This window comes from Panthera tigris, chromosome A2 (genome assembly GCF_018350195.1).
Source record: "Panthera tigris isolate Pti1 chromosome A2, P.tigris_Pti1_mat1.1, whole genome shotgun sequence".
Taxonomy (NCBI): Eukaryota; Metazoa; Chordata; class Mammalia; order Carnivora; family Felidae; genus Panthera; species Panthera tigris.
The window spans coordinates 5,643,439-5,664,075 of NC_056661.1; the positions used below are offsets into that span (position 1 = coordinate 5,643,439).

General features: G+C 55.4%; 2 protein-coding genes and 1 long non-coding RNA gene across 4 annotated transcripts; 2 read left to right on the forward strand and 1 right to left on the reverse strand.

The window, feature by feature from the left end:
• The first annotated feature begins 32 nt into the window (after nt 1-32).
• On the forward strand, nt 33-7,639 carry NDUFA7 (NADH:ubiquinone oxidoreductase subunit A7). Of its 2 annotated transcripts, XM_042978005.1 has the most exons (5): nt 33-140; nt 561-610; nt 4,152-4,301; nt 5,635-5,724; nt 7,430-7,510. In XM_042978005.1, the coding sequence occupies exons 1-4, from the start codon at nt 90-92 to the stop codon at nt 5,687-5,689; spliced, it is 306 nt and encodes a 101-aa protein (XP_042833939.1). In that variant the 5' UTR covers nt 33-89; the 3' UTR covers nt 5,690-5,724; nt 7,430-7,510. The 2 variants fall into 2 exon arrangements, with proteins under 2 accessions (XP_042833939.1, XP_007090724.1); XM_007090662.3 differs by lacking the exon at nt 5,635-5,724 and having other exon boundaries at nt 7,430-7,639.
• LOC122236561 lies at nt 7,630-9,609 on the reverse strand. The gene is made up of 2 exons (XR_006214613.1): nt 8,641-9,609; nt 7,630-8,140 (listed from the first exon to the last, which is right to left on the reverse strand). It is a non-coding gene; the product is annotated as an uncharacterized LOC122236561 (long non-coding RNA).
• Nucleotides 9,610-9,945: 336 nt separating this feature from the next.
• Nucleotides 9,946-14,455, forward strand: CD320 (CD320 molecule). Its single transcript, XM_042978004.1, has 5 exons — nt 9,946-10,240; nt 12,734-12,847; nt 13,217-13,450; nt 13,734-13,892; nt 14,019-14,455. The coding sequence occupies exons 1-5, from the start codon at nt 10,114-10,116 to the stop codon at nt 14,159-14,161; spliced, it is 777 nt and encodes a 258-aa protein (XP_042833938.1). The 5' UTR covers nt 9,946-10,113; the 3' UTR covers nt 14,162-14,455.
• The last annotated feature ends 6,182 nt before the right edge of the window (nt 14,456-20,637 follow it).

Consider the following 20,637-nt stretch of genomic DNA (forward strand, 5'->3'; position numbering starts at 1 on the left):
GCCCACTCCAGCCCTCGCGAGACCCGGAGGGTTTTCCCAGCAGCCCCCACGGTAGAGACGTCACCGGCGCCCTTCAGCGCAGACGGAAGATGGCGTCCGCTACTCGCTTCATCCAGCGGCTGCGGAACTGGGCGTCCGGGGTGCGCGGGGCGAGAAGGGCCGAGTGGGGCGGGGCGGGGGGCTGTGGGTTCAGTGCTCCTCGGACCCGCTCCCGCTAGTCCCCTTCCCCCTGCACCCTTGGGCCTGACGCTGTTAGTGCTGAGATTCTCCTAGACTAGAACCAGTGTCTCAGCGCGGAGCCCCCAACTCCTTCGGCCGACACACCCACCTCCACCCCAGCCCTCGACCCATTCAGGCCTGAGGTCTGCCTAATCCCAGACCTTCTTAGCCCTGTATCTTGTGGCCCAGGCCTTAGCTCTCCTTATCTCCTCCAGGACTCATACCCCTGTACCAAACTGTTCATCTCCGACGTTCCCTTCTCCATCCCTGGGATGCCCCTGCTCCCTCGCCCTCTCCTTTCCTGAGGTGCCCTGCAAGCTGACCTTCCTCTCCTCCCACAGCAAGACTTGCAGGCGAAGTTGCAGCTGCGCTACCAGGAGATCTCCAAGCGGTGAGCAAGCCCCGCTCGCTGCCCATACACCGGCTCTGTCCTGTTATTCTCACGTCAAGAACAAAATCCGTATTCCTTTAGACCCCTGGAGTGCTGGGCCGGAATCCTGCCTCCGGTCCCTGGCAGTCCGTGGAGGCAGAGGTTTGATTTTAACTTACCTGTACTCCGAGCGGGCTGCTCGTGGAACAGTCGGGTTGGGCGTGAATTCAGAGTGGATCGTGTAGCTGTGCAGTCTTTCGTGTGGCCCTGCCAGTTAGTGTTATCACCCCCAAACTATAAATGAAAAGATTTGAGGCTCAGAGAGGATATGTCATTTGCTTAAAGTCACTTAGAAGCTTGAAAATGACAGCTGAGATTTGAACCCAGAAGTGTCTTGATTCCAAACTCATTTATGTCCAAAAATTACTTGATATTTACAAGCCCCTGATGCGCTCTCAGAGATAACAGCACCAACAAGAACAGTTACTATTCTCGTTCCTTTTGTGGAGCTCAAGTTCTAGGAAGAGAAAAAGGTGGTAGGGAAACAAACGCAACAGGTAAAAAACATTTTGGAATGCTCTGAATGAATGAATGAATGAATGACAAAATGAATTAGAATAAGCTGGAGGGTGGCAATCTCATGTCAGGTGGTCAGGAAAGGTCTTTTTTCTGGGATTGACGTGTGAGCTACCTGAAGGAGAAGGAGCCAAAGGGTAATTATTGAAAGAACATTCTGGGGGCGCCTGGGTAGCTCGGTCGGTTGAGCGTCCGACTTCGGCTCAGGTCACGATCTCGTGGTCCGTGAGTTCGAGCCCCGCATCAGGCTCTGGACTGATGGCTCAGAGCCTGGAGCCTGCTTCCGATTCTGTGTCTCCCTCTCTCTCTGCCCCTCCCCCGTTCATGCTCTGTCTCTCTCTGTCTCAAAAATAAATAAATGTTAAAAAAAAAAAATTAAAAAAGAAAAGAAAAGAAAGAACATTCTGACAGAGGGAACAGTATGCGCCAAGCCTGTTGAGGCTGGACAAAGCCAGAAGGAGGAAGGAGGCCAGGGTGGCTGGAACACAGTGAGGAAAGGAAGAGAGAGCAGTATATAGGAAGTCAGGGGAGCTGGCAAAGGTAAGGCAGCCAGTGAGGATTAGCACAAAAGGAAAAAAAAATAGCATTAGAATAACCAAGTTCATGTGGATGCCTGCATGTTGTAACTGATTCCAAATATCAGAAGTTTCGAGTTGCTGCTCTATCTAGGGTCGTTGGTGCCAGTTGAGGAAAAGGTTTTAAAAAATTTCCAACTTCTTGAGGATAATGGCGCCTCCTAGTGATGTATGTGGGTCTTTCCATTGGGCCCTGGTTCTTACCTTTCTGCTAGGTGGTGGAAAGTGATGGCCAGCCACATCCACCAGGGGCCGTCTGGACTCCAGGGGTGAAGCAAATTCTAACTGCCACACAGGATATTGCTTTTTTTTTTTTTTTTTTTTTTTTTAAAGTAATCTCTACACCCAAAATGGGGCTCGAACTCACAACCCCGAGATCAAGAGTCACATGCCCTATGCTCTACCAGCAGACAGACAGCCGCCCCAGGATGTAGCTTTTAATATTAAATTTGTAAACTTCCTTTTTATTTTTATTTCTCATTAAAAAAAATTTCAATTTTTACTCTTTTGACAGAGAGAGTATGTGCGCATGAGCAGTGGAGGGACAGAGAGAGGGAGAGAAACCTAGGCAGGTGCCCTCTCATTTTTTTTTTTTTAATTTTTTTTTTTTTTAACGTTTATTTATTTTTGGGACAGAGAGAGACAGAGCATGAACTGGGGAGGGGCAGAGAGAGAGGGAGACACAGAATCGGAAGCAGGCTCCAGGCTCCGAGCCATCAGCCCAGAGCCTGACGCGGGGCTCGAACTCACGGACCGTGAGCCTCTCATTTTTTTTACACAATGGTTATCACTTGTTTTAAGAAAGTCTTAAGTCCTGGGGCACCTGGGTGGCTCAGTTGGTTGAGTGTCTGACTTCAGCTCGGGTCATGATCTCGTGGTTTGTGGGTTCGAGCCCCGCATTGGGCTCTGTGCTGACAGCTTAGAGCCTGGATCCTGCTTCGGATTCTGTGTCTCTGCCCCTCCCCCACTTGTGTTCTGTCTCTCTCTCTGTCTCTCACAAATAAATAAATGTAAAAAAAAAAAAGAAAGAAAAAAGAAAGAAAATTTTAAGTCCTGGGGCACCCATGTGGCTCAGTCCATTAAGTGACTCTTGATTTTGGCTCAGGTCATGATGTCACTCTTCATGAGATCAGGCCCCGAGTCAGGCTCTGCACTGACAGCGTGGAGCCTGCTTGGGATTCTCTCTCTCCTTCCCTCTGCCCCTCCCCTGCTTGTTCGCTTTCTCCTTCTCTCTCTCTCTCTCTCTCTCTCTCTCTCAAGATAAATAAGTAAACCTAAAAAAAAGGTTTAAAAAAAAGAAAAACTTAAGTCCTGGCAAAACACCAAACAAGTTATTTTATTTTATTTTTTTTATTTTTATTTTTTTTCAACGTTTTTTATTTATTTTTGGGACAGAGAGAGACAGAGCATGAACGGGGGAGGGGCAGAGAGAGAGGGAGACACAGAATCGGAAACAGGCTCCAGGCTCCGAGCCATCAGCCCAGAGCCTGACGCGGGGCTCGAACTCACGGACCGCGAGATCGTGACCTGGCTGAAGTCCGACGCTTAACCGACTGCGCCACCCAGGCGCCCCCCAAACAAGTTATTTTAAAACTCCATGATTTTATGATTTCTCCTATCTTTTCTGCCTTTCTCCTCTGCTGCATTTTCCAGGGAAGCTTCTTTTTTGTTTTGAGGTTAGCATTTCCTTTTCAGGCATGTGGCTTCTTTGTAAATTCACCCCAGGTTTTAGCCCAGCCCAGGACAGAGCTCTATTCACTCACCCACCGTCCCCCCCATCCCCCCCCACTCCAGCTTTGGCTGTAGCTGTGGCTACCAGGAGGTGGCAGGAAATTCGGAGACCTCAGAGGACAAGGTGCTCTTTGAGTAATAAGCCTTGATCCCAGCAGGGTTTTCCAGAGAGTTCCTTAGATGACTGGAAACCCAAGAGTTCTGTAGTCTGGCTTTTGGGACAAAGACCTTCAGAAGAAGCTACGTCTGGGGCTATTGCCCAAGCATTTGTACACTAGGACCACTGGACACGAGGTGGGCAGAAGCTCAGACTCTGACCCCTTCGTTTCCTGAGCACCGGCAGGCAGAAGAGAGGCCAGATGCAAACTTCGGGCCATGGTGGGGTGGGAAGAGGTCTGGGTGTCCAGTCTGGGCCACCCCCTTCCCTGGGAAGCTTCAGAAAATGTCCTCTGTATCGGTCACATTTGGGGCATACCCGGCCTTGCCTTCTAGCACCTTCCCATCCATAGCAGAGGTTGCTACCTGCCTTAGGGCCTTGGGTCCTCCTTAGCCATACATCCACGACAGTGTGCCAGGGGGATCCCCTGGCCTGTGGCCCGGTGACTGAGGCCCATGCCAGCCTCACCGGGCCATAAGAGTGACTTTCTGCTAGCTTCAGTGCTCATGTTCTTTTCCCTCAGAACTCAGCCTCCTCCCCAGCTCCCCGTGGGCCCCAGCCACAAGCTCTCCAGCAACTACTACTGCACTCGCGATGGCCGCCGGGAAGCGGTGCCACCATCAGTCGTCATGTCCTCGCAGAAGGTACTGGCGTCGGGCAAGCCTGCAGAGAGGTGAGGACCTCACCGCCTTCCTGAAACCAGTTCTTCCTCTTGCTTGTGCTGTTCAAGATGCCCACGTATGGAGCGTGAAGCGTGTCAGGAACTGTGCTGCGGGGGCTTTTCACGGAGAGCTCTTCGAATCCCACCCACCCCAGCCCAGGGAAGGGGGTAGGGCCTCAGCCAGGGGTGCGATTCCTGCAAAGCACATGAAGCTTCAGGGTCCCTTCAGTTGCTCTGGGAGAAGCCCAGATACGTTTTTGTAACTGTGTATTTTTTTTTTAATTGAGGCGTAATTGGCATATAACATTATATTATTTTTGTAATTTTGTATTTTGTTACAACTGAGGCATAATTGAAATCTGCGTGCAGGGGTACAACACGAAGATCTGATACTTGTGTACATTTGAAATGAGCGCCACAGTAGGTCTGGTTACCATCCGTCACCTCACGTAGTTACACGTTTTTTTTCTTGTGATGAGAACCTTTAAGAGCCACTCTTAGCGGCTTTCAAATATGCAATCTAGTGTTATTAACTAAAGTCACCATGCGGTCCATCACATCCCCAGGACTTACTTTATAATGGGAAGTTTGTACCTTTTGAACCCCCTTTACGCATTTCTTTTTTTATTAAAAAAAAATTTTTTTTTTAATGTTTATTTATTTTTGAGAGAGACAGAGACAGGACGCGAGGGGGTTAGGGGCAGAGAGAGAGGGAGACACAGAATCTGAAACAGGCTCCAGGCTCTGAGCTGTCAGCACAGAGCCCGATGTGGGGCTCAAACCCATGAACTGTGAGATCATAACCTGAGCTGAAGTCGGACGCTCAACCCACTGAGCCACCCAGGTGCCCCCGCTTTACGCATTTCATCCCCGCCCCCCACCTGCCTGCTGCCTCTGGTGACCACCAATATGTTCTTTTTATCTGTATCTTTTTTCATTTTTTTTGTTTCGTTTTTAGATTCCGCACATAAGTGACATCCTATAGTACTTGTCTTTCTCTGACATATTTCACTTAGCAGAGTACTCTCAGAGTCCATCCATATTGTTGCAAATGGAGACATTCATTTTTATGGCTGAATGGTATTCCATTCTGTGTATATGCGTGTGTGTGTATGTATATGTATATATGCACACACACCATATTTTCTTCATACTCTTCTTAAAGAATTATGTAAATTTCAGGCCCCTTAAAACTCAGTTTTGTCCCTGGCCTCAGGCGCCTTCTCTTAAATAAATGGGGCCATAATATCTACTGTAGGGAATTTATTTTAGTCCATTCGGGTGGCTATGACAATATCATAGAGTGGGGTGGCTTATAAACAACAGAAACTTCTGTTTCTCATAGTTCTGGAGGCTGGGAAGTCCGAGATCAAGGTGCTGGCAGGTTCCATGTCTGGTGAGGGTATCTTCCTGGCTCATAGATGGCATTTTCTTGGTATGTCCTCACATGGTCGAAGGGGTAATGGGTGTCTAGGGTCTCTTACAAGGGTACTAACTCCATTCATGAGAGCTCCTCCCTTATGACCTAGTCACCTCTCAAGTGCTCTACCTCCAAAGGCCATCACACCGAAGGCGGGGATTTCAATATATGAATTTGGGAGAAACAAAACATTCAATTTGTAGCAGAGTTATTATGAGGATTAATTTCCATAATTAACATTTGTAAGGTTTTAGGATGGAGTCAATGCCCTGCCTGCCTACTAATCACAAGTTAGGCGGTGACGGCCCTGTTGCAGAAGAGGAAATTGAGGCACAGAGAGGCCAGTTGACCTGCCTGAGTCACACAGCCAGTGGGTAGCAGAAGCAGGATTTCAAAGCAGTTTGCCCAGACCCTAAGTGCTGTCTGGTCTCTACAGCCAATTCACCGTGTGGTCTGAAGCCAACCCTTCATGCCTTCTTGAGCCTCATTTTCTTCATCTGTAAAATGGGGATGGTGGGCTTGCAGTATGACAAGGTCTGGAAGGTGATGAGGCCAGGACGGGCCTGCTGTATAGTTAGAACTCAGTGAATGGCCTGGGTCGTGGCCCTTATTATCTTCTGACTCACCGGAGTCCCACACCAGACTGTGGCAAACCACCCTATTCCCCCCATACCTCCTCACCTGCCCCTGGGATGCCTGCATCTCCTAGGGAGGCTGATTCTTCCTCTTCTACTTCCTTCAGGTTCCTGGGAGGCTGGGCGGCCCTGGAATCCCTGCTCCTGGGAGGCTCATCCACGAGAGCCTGCCTGCCTGCCTGCCTCCTCTCCCTTTTTGCTCGCCGTGTGTGCAAGCCTCCCAGTCCTAGGCACCAGGGGCTTGGGTCGGGAGGCACTTGCCTTGGAGTTGTTGCCACAGTGTCTCCTTAGGGCTCACTCTGGGGCAGACGGGGTATTTTTAAAATAATTTTTTTTTTTAATGTTTATTTATTTTTGAAGGAGAGAGAGACACAGTGTGTGTGTGTGGGGGGGGGCAGAGAGAGAGAGGGAAACACAGACTCCGAAGGAGGCTCCAGGCTCCAAGCCGTCAGCACAGAGCCCAAGCGGGTCTCGAACTCACGGACCGTGAGATCATGACCTGAGCTGCATTCGGATGCTCAACTGACTGAGCCACCTGGGTGCCCCTGGATGGGGTATTTTTTAATCGCACTTGACCCTCAGCCCCATTGGACTGCGGCCAGGGCCTGGTCTTAGCGCTGTGCTGGGGCATGTGCAGTGCCTACCGTGGAGCAAGCGTGCAGTGCCTGAGGGAGGAAAGAGCAGTGGGCACGCGGCACCTGATCGCCTGACCCTTTACCAGTGTCCTGTTTGGGGGCAACCGGAATGGGGTGCTCGTCCACCCTGGGGCCGCATGTGGGAAGGGGTGCTGGGGAAGGAGCCCAGCTATTCAGGGCTGGCTTTGAGCTCAGGAGCCAGGGCAGGCCGACGGGGGGCTCACACGGGGCTTGGGCAGGAAGGGGGCTGGCCAGTTCCCAGCAAGGGTTGGCTGACCTTTTGGGGGACCCCAGTGAAGGAGTTTGGGCCTCTGGAGCACCCTCACTCTGGCCTCAGACCCACAGTCTCGGCAGGCATGTTCCTGCTGGGCGCAGGTGTGAGCTACCCCAAATCCATGCGCGCTGCTCTGTGGAGACCCGACCCTAACCCAAATCCGTTTTCCTCTCCAGCTCAGCTGCCGCTGTCACTGAGAAGAAGGCCGTGTCGCCGGCTCCTCCCATAAAGAGGTGGGAGCTGTCCAAGGACCAGCCTTACCTGTGACTGCACCCTGGGGCACCTGGCCCGGCCCTCAGAGCCACCTGAGGGCTTCCCCTCCTTGTATTCCCTCCGGGGAGACCGGGACCTAATTTATGACAAATACACCCTGCTCTCCGGTGTCACTTCTGTTTTTACTTTCGAAGCTACACACGCCTTCCGTGGATTTCCCGGTGAAGCTGGTGCTGAATCTCTGAACTCTGTCAGCACTCCAGGAGCGGGGGCGGGATGGTGGTTCTTGAGCTTCGGGGTAACACGCCGTGGCCGGGCACAGGTCAGATGACACGGGGTCCAGGGGCAGGGCATCTAGAGTTGTCACCATCCCTTCCCTGAAGGCCTGGCTAACATAGCAGTGGGGTGGGTTCCAGGGCCTCTGGGTGTTTGGGGGGCACCGACTGAGGGACAGCGAGACCGAGCACAAACTCGCCATTAAGTACGTCAAGAGCTCCCGCAGCAGTTGCTTCTGGGGCCACGGGCCAGTACCCTCCCACCACATGCCCCCTTCTGACCTTGACCGCCTTGAACTCCTGGGGTGGCAGAGAACAGCTGGGCAACTCACAGGAAGGCTTGACTGGGGGCAGGCGAGGAGAGGCCTCCCCGAGCCAGAAACCCTTTCTGCACAGGCCCTGGGGAGGAAGGTGGAGTCAGCCTAGGGGAAGAAGGGGGGGTTGGTCCTAAGAGGAATGAGCAGTTGTGTGGAAGCCAGAAAAGAAGTAGCCCAAGTCCGGCTGCCCTGTGGAAGAACCCCACAACCCTTCCGTAGGGTAAGATCGGGTTGTTGAGAATGCCGTGTTCTCTGGAAGCATAGAGCAAGGCAGGGAAGGGGAACCGTCCCAGACAGGAGGTATGTAGGGAGCCCCAGCGTGGACGACACAAATGATAAATGCTCGAGGGAAGAAAACTGTGGCTGAAGCCAGGGAAGGCTTTCTAGAGGAGGTGGGATTCTAACTGGAGCAAAGGGGGAGTCTGATTCAGGAAGAAGATCAGGAAGGAGAGGAAGGCTGGGCAGTGTGTCCCGAGGCCACTGGGTAGGCAGCCCTGAGGGCTTCCACAGAGGCAGGCTTTTAGGACACAGACTTGAAGTTTGGCAAGGGAGTGGGGGTGGGAAAGAAGCCTGACACCTCACCTTCCTGCCTGCTAGGTGCTGTCGTAAATGCTATCTGATCTCAGCTCCTTCCTGGAGCTATCCTGTGAGGTCATCGCTGTTGCCATACTCCCTGGACAGAAAAATAGGAACGGAAGGACCAGGAACTCGCTCAGGCTCACTGAACTCTGGCTTGAACCTGACAGGAGTCTGTGCCCAGCTGCTACAAATGGATGGCTTCTTCAGCTGTTCTCCCTGCACCCCGGAGCCCTCTCGCCAGGAAGCCAAGCCTCAACTCTGGGGAATCTGGGAGGTTTTGAAACAACGACAACAAAAAACCCCAACATATGTTACATGCTCCAAAAGCAGCTAAAACCTTCAACATTTTCTCATACTGAATCATGCCAACAACCCGCAGAGCCCCTTGTAGGAAAATCTGGATGCTTTAGTGTTGCTTCATGGGAAACGGGGGCGGGGTAAATGCTTGCACCCCTGTCAACGCTGAGGTTCTGCTGGCAGTCCAACATGTTGCTTCTTCTGAAGGCAGAGCTGTAGATAAAATATTTATTTTCAAGACAACACAGCAGCTGATTGGATAGGAAGCCGGCAGACGGTTTGTATTTTCTGTGCCTTCTGGGTGAGCATGACCAGAGATAGCCCAAGGGCTGCCTTTGCGAATCTTGTTCCGGAAGAAAAACCCCCCATCTCTGGAGGAGCTGGGCTATGAAGACCGAATGAAGCGAATGAAGCGTGGTGGCCGTGAGTGAGCACACGCGTCTGGCCTAAGTGATCTTGGTGGCCATCTCTGTGGTTCCCAGAGTCAGCTCAGCGGGAGTGACCTCCCAGTAGGCACAGGTGACCTGGCTTTCAATTGTGAGCTCAGGTTCACACACTTAACCTATCCCTTCCTGAATTCTCGCCCTATCTGATCCCCCGCCTCACCGCGGAGTCCGTGCCTTTACAGGGACATCCAGGTGCGAGGACAGGACCCATGATAGAAGCCGGGCACTGGAAGCGTTTTATTCATTTATTCACGAAATATTTAAGAGCCTACTATTGTGGCAGACCCTTCTAGGCACTGAGGATACAGCGAACAACCCAGCAGTCCAGTCCTACCGCTGACTTAGTAGTCGCCAGACCCTAGAGTATAGAAAGGCAGGAGAGAGAGGCTGCCATATTAAGTATGATAGTTGGACAGTCACATTTGCTGTAGGATGCATGCGAAACATTTAATGTTGAGTAGACCCGACGAGTTCCTTTACATCCCCATTAGCTTTTAACTTCGGGTGGACCCAACACCTTTCGTCATACCTTGTCACTGAGAAAAGTGTGTTAGAGCCTCAAATCGTGGGTGTCCCCATATTCGGACATTTACGGTGATCTTAGCCGCGGGCGCCGCGAGGACCTGGGGGCGTGGGCCCCGCCCCCGTCCGCTGCGCGCGTGCGCTGGGATAAAAGCGAGGCCGGCCCGCGCGCGCCCAGTGCCAGGGCAGGGGCGGTGCGGCGAGCGGCTGCATGGCGCGGGGCGGAGCCCGGCGGACAGCGGCCCTGGGTCTGGTGCTGCGGCTGCTGCTCGGCTTCGGACTGGGCCTGGAGGCCGCCCCGACCCCAGTCCCGATCCCGTTCTTGGCCCACAGCCCAGGTGAGAGCTCTGCGCAGCCCGCGCGCGTGCCCCTCGGCGGTCCGACCCCACCCCGCGCGCGCCGGCGGCTCCTCGCCATTGGCTGTTTCGCTGGTCTGTCCCGGACACTCCCCCGGCACGTGGCTCGGGACTCCAGTGTGCCGTGAACCTGGCCTTTGAGAGCGAGCCGTCCCCAGCTGGGGACCCTCGCCTGGGTGGCTCTGCCTGCCTTTAACTACTCTGTTTCTACCCTGCCCACACCCCACTCCTGCTCGGCTTTGTCGGACCCCTTTGTCACGTCCAAGCCGACCTTCAGCCCAGCGTGGGCAGGAAGGCTTTTGGCAGGCTCCGGTTGTCCGACCTCTAGCCGTGCGTAGCCGGTCACCTGGCGCCTCTGGGAGCGGCTGCGCCTCCTAAATCCTCGCCAGACCCTGAGGCCATGTGGCTGAGCTTCCTGGGCCACCAGGCCCCCGCTCTCCCCATCTCTGCACCTTCCTCTTCTGGCCTTAGAGAGGGAAGGGTTTTCCTCCCTCCCTGTCACCCCCAGGCCCCTGGACACATGCGCCTGGGCCTAAGTGATCTTGGTGGCCCTCTCTGAGCTTCCCAGAGTCAGGTTGGCAGGGAGTGACCTTCCTGTAGGCACAGGTGACCCCGGCTTTCAGCCTTGAGCGCAGATTCACACACTTAACCCATTCCTACCTGAGCTCTCACCTTATCTGTCCCCCGCCTCACCGAGGAGTCCCTACCTTTATAGGCTAAATCTTCCTGGTTCCTTTAAGGAGGCAGGACTCCCCTTAACCAAGTTCCAAACCCCACAACAAGTGGTTTCCTCTCCTCAGGACACTGAAGTGGGAACTCCTAGCAAACCCCTTTTACAGGGGAGGAAACTGAGTCACTGGTCGTTTCCCCTCCTGTCTGACCCCACGAGGCCTGGTCTGCTGTGCTCTGCCTCCCATTTTCCAGGAAGGCCAAACACTCCAGGGAGGGAGGTGGGGGGTTGGCAGGGCCGAGAGCGGCCGGGCCTGGAAAGGAAGCCTCGCCCAGGGGCTGCCAGACCCCCAGGGGCAGGGAAGGAAGCTGGCTCCAGGTTGGCCACAGCTCTTCCGGGCTCCACCACGCTTGGGGACTGTGTGGGCCACAGGTACCTTTGGGCCTGGAGGCCTGTGGAGCACTGGGTTTGGAGGCTGAGGCCCGTGAGTAAAGGTACGGTTGGCAAGAAGGGCAGGATCGGATGGGGTGGGACCAGGCTGGGTCCAGGCCAGGTATTTGTCACCTGCCCTACTGCACCTGGGAGGGGAGCCTTCAAGGCCATTCCCTTCCTCCGTCACTCAGACTCCCTCCTGCTGGCCCTGGCTCCAGGCCCTTCTGTGCTGCTCCAGCAGGTCAGCATGCAGCCTGAGCCTCACTGCCTAGGGTCCCGGAAAGCCCAGATCTCGTCCGGACTCAGCCTGGACCCTTGTGTGACGTGTATCCACTTATTGTCAGCTGCTGCCCTGGACTTGTGGTTACAAGGTCCTGGCCCTGATCTCCACTGAGCCTCCTTACCATCTGTGTGGATACCAGTTTGAGCACAGTTGTTCTGAGAGGCAGGTAGAGCTTCAGGCATCCGAGAGTCTCATGAAACCCCTCCCAGGAAAGCAGCTGAGATCTAAAGGTTGGGGAGCAATCACCAGTTGCAAAGTGGGGGCAGGAAAGGGTGCACTGGACCAAGGAACAGCACAGGCAAAGGCCCAGAGGGGGAAACAAGCCAGGCCTCTTGGAGAACCTCGGGAAGGCCAGGACAGAGGGTGCTGGATGAGGAAGAAGAATGAGGGTGAGGTCCAGGAAACATTTTGTGCTGGGCCAGGCACTGGGGCCACACGGGAAAAATAGTGATTTGGTGCAAGAGGGTCAGGGGACCAGGGCACGATTTTGAGCAGAGGGGAGGCAAGGGTGGGTGATGGAATGATGGGCTTCTGTGAGGTCTCCAGTGTCCCGAGGGGGTGGGGCCTGGCTAGGAGGTGGCACATTTCAGACGGGGAAAGTGGTTGGATCTGGGCGGAATTTAGGAGGTGAGTGGACAGGCCCTGGTGATGAAGCAGGTCCTCTGCCTAGGGCCTCAGTTTCCCCTGTGCTAAGTAGGTGGGATACATCCTGCCCTGCTGACCCTGACCATGGGCAGGTCACAGATGGCCCCTACCCGAGCCTGTTTAACCATGGATCTTGGAGACACGCCTGGTAGACTGTTGGATCAGGGAGACCTGGGCTCAAACCTCGAAGCTGCCACCAGCTCGGCAGCCTGGGACCTTATCTCTCCTGGGTGTCTTCTGCACCATGGGGGGGGGGGGGGCAGTAGGACCTTTCCTGTGAACTGCTCCGCTGCAAGCCTCACACGTAGTGGGTCCACGGTGGCCACCAGGGGCATTCCAGCGCCCTGGGACCTGGCCGGTCTCCTGGTGGTCAGTCTGTAACGTTGTGTCCCTGGCGGAGGCCAAGATTCGGGCCCCCCAGACCTCACTTGTGTGCGTCTTGCAGGCTCGTGCCCGCCCACCAATTTCCAGTGCCGCACCAGTGGCTTCTGCGTGCCCCTCCCTCTGCGTTGCGATGGCGACAAGGACTGTCCGGATGGCAGCGATGAAGAGGAGTGTGGTGAGTCGCAGCCCCTGGGGGCGGGGCTTGAGGAGGCGGAGCCACAGGGAGGGGAGGTGCTTGTGGAAGGGGCGGGGCTTTCAGGCTGGCACGATGGGGCGGGGCCCGAGGGTGGACAGGGCTTACAGGGTCGCCGGATTGCGAAGAGGTGGGTTTCCTGGGAGGTGGGCTTAGTGGGGCCTTGGGAGGAGGGGCTTTCAGGGAGGCCGGTCCTTGGAAGGCGAAGCGAACAGGGAGACATCTTCAGGGTGGGTGGGTTTTACAGGGTCGCCTGTTCCTGGAAGGCAGGGCTCACCGGAGGCCGGGTGGAGGAGAGTACCCCAGCTCTCTTGGGTGGGTGTTTGGGACCTGACTGACCCTGCACCTCAGGCATCAAGCCTTGCGCCCGGGACGGACAGTGCCTGCCGCCCACTGGCAGCCCCTGCCCTTGTGACAGCATCGATGACTGCCCAGATGGCTTCGACCACACTGTTCACAACTGCAGTCGCCAGCCCTGCCCGGCCGGGGAGCTTCGCTGCCTGTGGGGCAGTGCCTGCATCCCCCGCACCTGGCTCTGCGATGGCCATCCCGACTGCCCTGCCTCCAGCGACGAGCTTGGCTGTGGTGGGTGCCCTGCGACCCCAGCGTGTCTGCGGGGGTGGGGAGGGCCGAGCGTTAGATAAGGACACCTTCTGGCGGGTGACCAGGCTTGGGGTGTGGAAACTCGGGTCTTCCGTGCGCCTGCACCCCCATGGGGGCAGCGGTGCTCACTGACCTCACTCATCCTGGGTTGGGAGATGATGCGGCCCAAGGACCCTCCAGGCATTTGGGACACGTGTAGTCCCTCCCTGCCCCTCATGCCCTCAGCGCCGACTCCCCAGCTACTGAATGCCTGGACTTCTTGCAGGAACTGAGACGCCCCAGGAAGGGAATGCCACAGCCATGGGGACCCCTGTGGCCCCGGGCACTGTCACCGATCTTGGGAATGCCACCGCCACCTCGTTTGGGGACCAGGACTCAGTCCAGTCTGGAAACCGAAGTGCTTGTGGGGTTATTGCCGCAGCCGGTAGGAAGACCGGGCCCTCCCGCTCCTGGGGGCAAGAGAAGGCTTGGGGAAGGGACGGGCTGGGCCGCAGACCCCCCTTCCCGGTGTGGGGGCTGTCACTGACTCCTGTCCGTCTGCCCCCCACAGTGGTGCTGAGCGCAGGTCTGGCTGCCATCTCCCTGTTCGTGTTGTCCCGGCTCTGGGCCCGGGGGCGCCTGAACCAGCTGGGGCTGCTGATGGTCGTGAAGGAGTCCCTGCTGCTGTCGGAGAGGAAGAGCTCGCTGCTCTGAGGACGAGCTGCTGCCACCACGTCTCCTGGGCCCTGGGCACGGCCACTGCGGGCACATCAGCCCTCGGACGTGGCTTCTTCTGGCCATGCAGCACCGTGGACCTGAGCTCCTGCAGATGTGGCCTTGGAGGTCGCGGGCACCTGGACCCTCGCCCCAGATGCAGGAAGCCTGGCCCGGGAGCACGTCACAGCCAGAACCTAGGGGCTGGCCCCAAGCTGCTCCGGGGGATGGCCCCAACTAGACACTCCTGCTGCCTCTGTCTGAGGGTGGTGATTAAAGTTACTTCACATCCTCCGCCTGCCTCTAGGCTTCTGTCTCCCTCTGCCCGGGCAGCTCTGTTACAGCCCCTACTCCATAGTGGAGTGTCCTGAGAGGGTGGGACTCGGGGACCCAGCCCCGGGTGCTCCCTTGGCCACTCTGCCTCTGGCTTTCTGGGATCCAGAGCAGGTGGCAGTGGGGCTGGGGCAGCCGGGTGGTCTGCATCACCCGCAGGCTCCCGCACAGAGGAGCAGGGCTTAGGCAGGGCCTCCGGGAGTCCTGGGCGACCGCCATCCATCATGGCTTCTTACTCCTGGAGGTGTAAGCTGGGCACCTCAGGGTTGGTCTGGGCTCCACTCAGTTTTAAAATGTAGGAATGTGTGTGAGTAGGGGAGGGGCAGAGAGAGAGGGGGAGAGAGAGAGAATCCCAAGCAGGCTCTGCACTGTCAGCACAGAGTCAGATGTGGGTGTTGAACCCACAAACTGTGAGATCATGACCTGAGCTGAAACCAAGAGTGGGGCGCTTAACCATCTGAGCCACCCAGGCACCCCAAAAGCGTAGGTTTTATTATCGTGCAGGTATGGTGCGGCCGACGGAACGGGAGACTGCCCTTGAAAAGATGAACAGTTCCCAAAAGGAGGCAGAACACCAGGGCCACACGGGGAAGGAGGCCTCAGCGTCCCAAGGGAGCTGGAGGAGAATGTGGGCAAGAATCTTTATTGTGGCTCCCGTGGGCAGGGGTGGGTGAGGCGGGGTAAGCAGGCCTGGGATTTGAGTAATGTCAGCGGGCTCTGGGGTAGGTGCTGTCTGTCACACAGGTCCCAGGCTATTGGCAGTGATGCCATGGGCTAGGAACGTCTGGGGCAGCCGCCTGGGGGGCCCGTGCTGTGCCCCGTGAGCCCCCACAGGCATTCGCCGTCCGCAGCCAGTGCTGTCGCTGGGCCGGCCCCCGTGGCTCACCTTATGATCGCAGGGCACACTTCAGCAAAGACTCTCCGGGAACTTGGAGGAAAGGGGGGTGATGACTCAAGTCCTGGAGGGAACGCGGGCCCACACAACGAGATCACGGGTAAAGAGAGAGTGTGGAGTGGGGGCTCTGCCTTTCTTAGGGTCCCAGGTGGGGGTGCCCAGGGTTTTATGGGGTCACCGTTACTGGTGAATTGAATGCGTAGGAACAAGAGTGAGGGCAGGAGGGGAGAAGTGGGGTCGCTAGAAGAGCCGGTTACCTAGGTCACCCAGGGCCTTCTGAAAGAGGGAGCTTCGTTGAGTGGGGGCAGCCGAATTCCTTATCTGGCTGTGCTGTTCGTCGCCACGTCTTACAGCTGGCGATTCGTTTATTCCAGAGGGACGTCAGCACTCCCGGCTTAATACCAGGAGCTGACAGTGCGCTGTCCTTAGCTGCCTGGCCCTGGCGTGATCAGGGCGGGGGGGATACTGGCTCGGGGGACGGGCTCTGGACCGATTGCTTTGCGTGTGAGATGTGTGCCCTCCACTGGTGATCTGTCTGCTGTCTCTGGGAACTGGCTAACCCCATGAGGGACAGTCCCTCCTGGTCAGCAAGTCTCCAGATGCCAAAGAACCAGGAGTACAGAAAATATAAACCAGACATACCCCGATCACTGGGTGTTGGCGACAAGGTTCTCCGATCCTCATTTTCCTTGTTTCCAAGTGGTGTGGCCAGAGCCCCTGTGGCCTCCTTGCATGGAGGTGACCTTCCTGATATCCCTGGTGGTGGACTGGGTGTCTGCCACCAGCTGGGCCCATGCCACCCGCTGCTGGGAGAGCACCCGGGATCCCACACAGGGTCTTGGGGCTCCCATATCTGGCAGGCAGAGAGATGGCCCCTGGCCGTGAGATGCTGAGTGTCAGGGTAGAAGGCCGGTGCACCAGGAGGGCTTCCTGGGGGTGGTGAAGCTGGGCTTTGGGACTCCACCCATCTCCTAGCGGGGGAAGGTGGTTGAGGTAGGTGTTGGGGTCTGGGCGTTGGGCAGGGGACGGGGGGCCCGAGTTCTCGGTCAGTGCCGGGGGGCAGCAGGAGTGCAGGCTTGGGAGGTGGGCTGCAGGTACAACAGTGGCCCCAGCCAGCGGTGGGGGTGCAGGGCGCCCCGCCTCCTGGGGCCCAGGGCCTTGCTTCTGCACCTGCCGGAGCCAAGGTGAGCTGATGCAGAACCAAGCGCTTCTCCCAGGTGGCAGGAAGGAGTTCCACGGGAGGGTGGGATTTTCTTGTTTCTTGGTTTTTCTCCCTTCTGCTCAGGCAGGGTCAGCCTCAGTGGGTCAGGGGGCGTGTAAGGGGGTTATGAGGCCTCTTGTCATACGCCACTGGTGTCACTTAGTTATCAGTGGAGCAAACCATCCTGTGCTTGGGGACTCTGCCACCCCAGTGTGTTCTCGCTCATGGCTGGCAGCTCTTTTGGGCCATCAGGAACGGTGGCTGTTGTCCTCTGCGGGCTGGGCTGGTTGGACATCACCACCTAGAGTTTCTCTGTCCCGTCTGGTGCCCTGGGATGGCCTGGCCAGCTGGGCCACTCCCTCTCCGTGTGGCTTTTCCATGTGGCCACCTGAACAGAACGGCCTTCTGTCTTTCGTGGCAACTCAGGGCTCGTCAAAGTGCAGAGCTGAAGGCACCAGACCTCCCGGCTCAGGCCGGGAACCAGGCCAGCATTCTCTTGCTTCCGCGGAGTCCCAGGTCAGCCCAGACGTACGTGGGGACCACACACGGGTGTGAACACGGCGGAGGGAGGGCCCGGATGATGGTGTCATCCTTGCAGGCCAGCTCGTGCAGAGGGCACGAGCTGGGGACAGGGCAGGCGGGGGTGGGGGACTCCCTGTCCACCTGAGCCAGCTGATTCTCTGTGGGCCCGTGGCTCTGCTGTCAGGTACAGCTTTGTCATCTGCCCCCGGGGGCAGTCACAGGTCCAGATGTCTGTCGCTGTGGGCACGCTGGGGTCTCAGCTGCCTTTGTTCCCTGGAGCAGGGCTCACACTGCTGTCCTGTGCGGCAAGCTCTGTGAGTCACTTCCGGGAACCTGCAGGAAGGGTCCAGGTTTTAAAGTGGGGGGGGGGGTGGGGGAGGGGGTTGGGGAGACCAGGAGGAGGGGGAGGAGGCGGGGTGGGAGCTGCAGGCAAGGATGGAAGGGTGTGTGTGTATATCTCTGTACAATTCTTTCTATTACTCTTTTTTTTTTAATTGAGGGAAAATTCACATAAAATTAACCACTAGCCATTTTAAAGCATACAGTTTACTTGAAGACATTTTTTTTAAGTTGATTTATTAATTTGAGAGAGAGTGCAGGAGAGCATGAGCGGGGGAGGGACAAAGAGAGAGGGAGAGAGAGAGTCCCAAGCAGGCTCTGCGCCATCCACACAGAGCCCCACGTGGGGCTTGAACTCACGAACAGTGAGATCATGACCTGAGCCGAAACCAAGAGTTGGGTGCTCAACCGACTGAGCCATCCAGACACCCCTCTTTCTTTCTTTCTTTCTTTTTTTAAAAGTTTATTTATTTTGAGAGAGTGTGTGTGTGTGTGTGTGTGAGTGAGTGAGCAGGGGAGGGGCCAAATCAAGGGAGAGAGAGAATCCCAAGCAGGATCTGCACTGTCAGCACAAAGCCTGATGCGGGGCTCGAACCCATGAAACGTGAGATCGTGACCTGAGCCGAAATCAAGAGTCAGACGCTTAGCTGACTGAGCCACCCAAGTGCCCCTAGTTCCAAAACATTTTCTCCCCCACTCCCCACCTAAAAGGAAACCCTGTCTCTATTAGGACTCATTCCCCATCTCCCTCCCTCAGCCTCTGGCACCTACGAACACAGTTTGTGTTTCTGTGGATTTGCCTGTTCTGGACATTTCCTGGGGATGGAATCATACCATAGGTGACCTTTGATGTCTGGCTTCTTTCACTGAACGTCATGTTTCTCCCCAAAGTTTCCCCCAAGGTTCTTCCCCCAAAGTTTCCTTGTGTCTTTTTTTATGCCCCCTCCCCATGACCTAGGCAACCATTGATTGCCTTCTGACACTATGGATTCATTGCCTTTCTAGAATCACATAGTAGGTACCCTGTTTTGTCTGGCGGTTTTTACCTGACATGTTTATTTTAAGATCTGTGCATACTGTTGTTGCGTGTGCTAAAAGTTAACTTGTTTTAGGGGGCGCCTGGGTGGCTCAGTCGGTTGAGCGTCTGACTTGGGCTCAGGTCATGATCTGGCAGTCGGTGGGTTCCAGCCCCACATCGGGCTCTGTGCTGACAGCTCAGAGCCTGGAGCCTGCTTCAGATTCTGGGTCTCCCTCTCTCTCTGCCCCTCCCCTGCTCCTGCTCTGTCTTTCTCTGTCTCTCAAAATATAAATAAATGTTAAAAAAAAATTAAAAAAAAAAAGGTTAACTTGATTTATTGGTAAGCCCTATTCCGCTGTATGGCTGGCCCACACTCTACCTGTTGATGGACATTGAGGTCATTTCCAGCTTTATATTTATTATTTGTTAATTAAATCTTTATTTTTGAGGGAAGGAGAGAGAGAGAGAGAGAGCGAGCGAGCATGAGTGGGGGAGGGGCAGAGAACGAGGGAGACACAGAATCCGAAACAGGCTCCAGGCTCTGAGCTGTCAGCACAGAGCCCGACGTGGGGCTCGAACCCACAAACTGCGAGATTATGACCTGAGCCGGAGTCGGACGATTAACCGACTGAGCCACCCAGGCGTCCCAAGAGTTAATCATTTTAAAGTGAACCGTCCCATGGCATTTAGTACACTCCTAATACCTGTAACCAGCACCATGTGAATCTTTTCACGGGCTTATAGCATTTCAGAAGACACCTACCTGGGACTTTAACTGGGATTGCATTGCCTTTGTAGGTTAGTGTGTGGAGAACAGACATTCACTGAGCACCGACTGGGTGGCAGGCATTGTAGGTGCTGGAGACCAACCTTGAACAGAACAAGGCCCCCTCCCCCATGGAGACAAGTGAGTGGAGGTGGGGTGAGGGGCTAGGCGACCAACCACTAAACTCTACTAAACCAGTATCTCGATGTCAAGTTGGGGCTAGGTTCTGGGGACTAAGCGCCGAAGTAGGAGTGATGGGCGTGCTGGATGGGGGGAGAGAAGGGTCACTACCTTTACGTTTGATAAACAAGAGGCTGGAACGGGGAGGCATTTGAGTAGAGAGCTGAAGGAAGATGAACTGTGCAGGTATGTAGGTGAAGAACATTCTGAGAAGAGTAAACAGCGAGTGCAAAGGCCCTGAGGCAGAAGTTGTTCCAGACACAGGAAGTCTGGAGCCAGCGCGGAGGGGGTAGTGGCAGTGGTGAGTTGACGTCAGAAGATGTCTGTGGGCGGGGGGTGGGGGGAGGCACTGGGTGTGTGTAGCGAGGTGGGACCTTTGGGAGATTTGAACAGAACGAGGCCATTCTCTGACAGGTTTTAAAGTGTCTTCTTGCATTGAGAAAATCCCTCTGTAAGGACATGATTTATCTAACTGAAAGCTTCTGGCTTAGGACTCTGTTTTCCTGGTTTGTTTTGTCTTTACCAGATTGGTCTGGTCACAGCAGGGGTGTAGGTACACTTTGTTCCGAAGCAACACTTGTGTTCATTTGTATCACAGAACCGGTTGGTTCTTCCTCAGGAAAAGCATGGCCTGGGATAAAAGGGATCTTGCCGATCCTTTCTTCTGTTCTCGTCACCGTGTGAAATTTCCAGTTCGATGGAGTTCTTTGGGTTACGTGATCAGAGTTCTTCGTTTGTTCAAAACACATTTGTTGTAGATGAATGTTCCCGGCCAGACAATCGCAACCAGCCTCAAGGTCCCTCAGCGGGTGAATGGGTAAACCCGATGTGGTGTGTCCGCACAATGGGGTGTTATTCAGCCGGGAAGGGGAAGTCCTGACGTGCCGCCACGCGGGTGAGCCTTGAAAATGCCACGCTAAGGGGCGCCTGGGTGGCTCAGTCGGTTGAGCGTCCTACTTCGGCTCAGGTCATGATGTCGCGGTTCGCGAGTTCGAGCCCCGTGTCGGGCTCTGTGCTGACGTCTCAGAGCCTGGAACCTGCTTTGGATTCTGGGTCTCCCTCTCTCTCTCTGCCCCTCTCCCGCTCATGCTGTCTCTCTCTGTCTCTCAAAAATAAATAAACATTTTAAAAAGTTAAAAAAAAAAAAAAAAGAAAATGTCACGCTTAGCGAAAACACAAAGTCAGATATTGTGGGATTCCATTCGTAGACGATGTCCAGAGT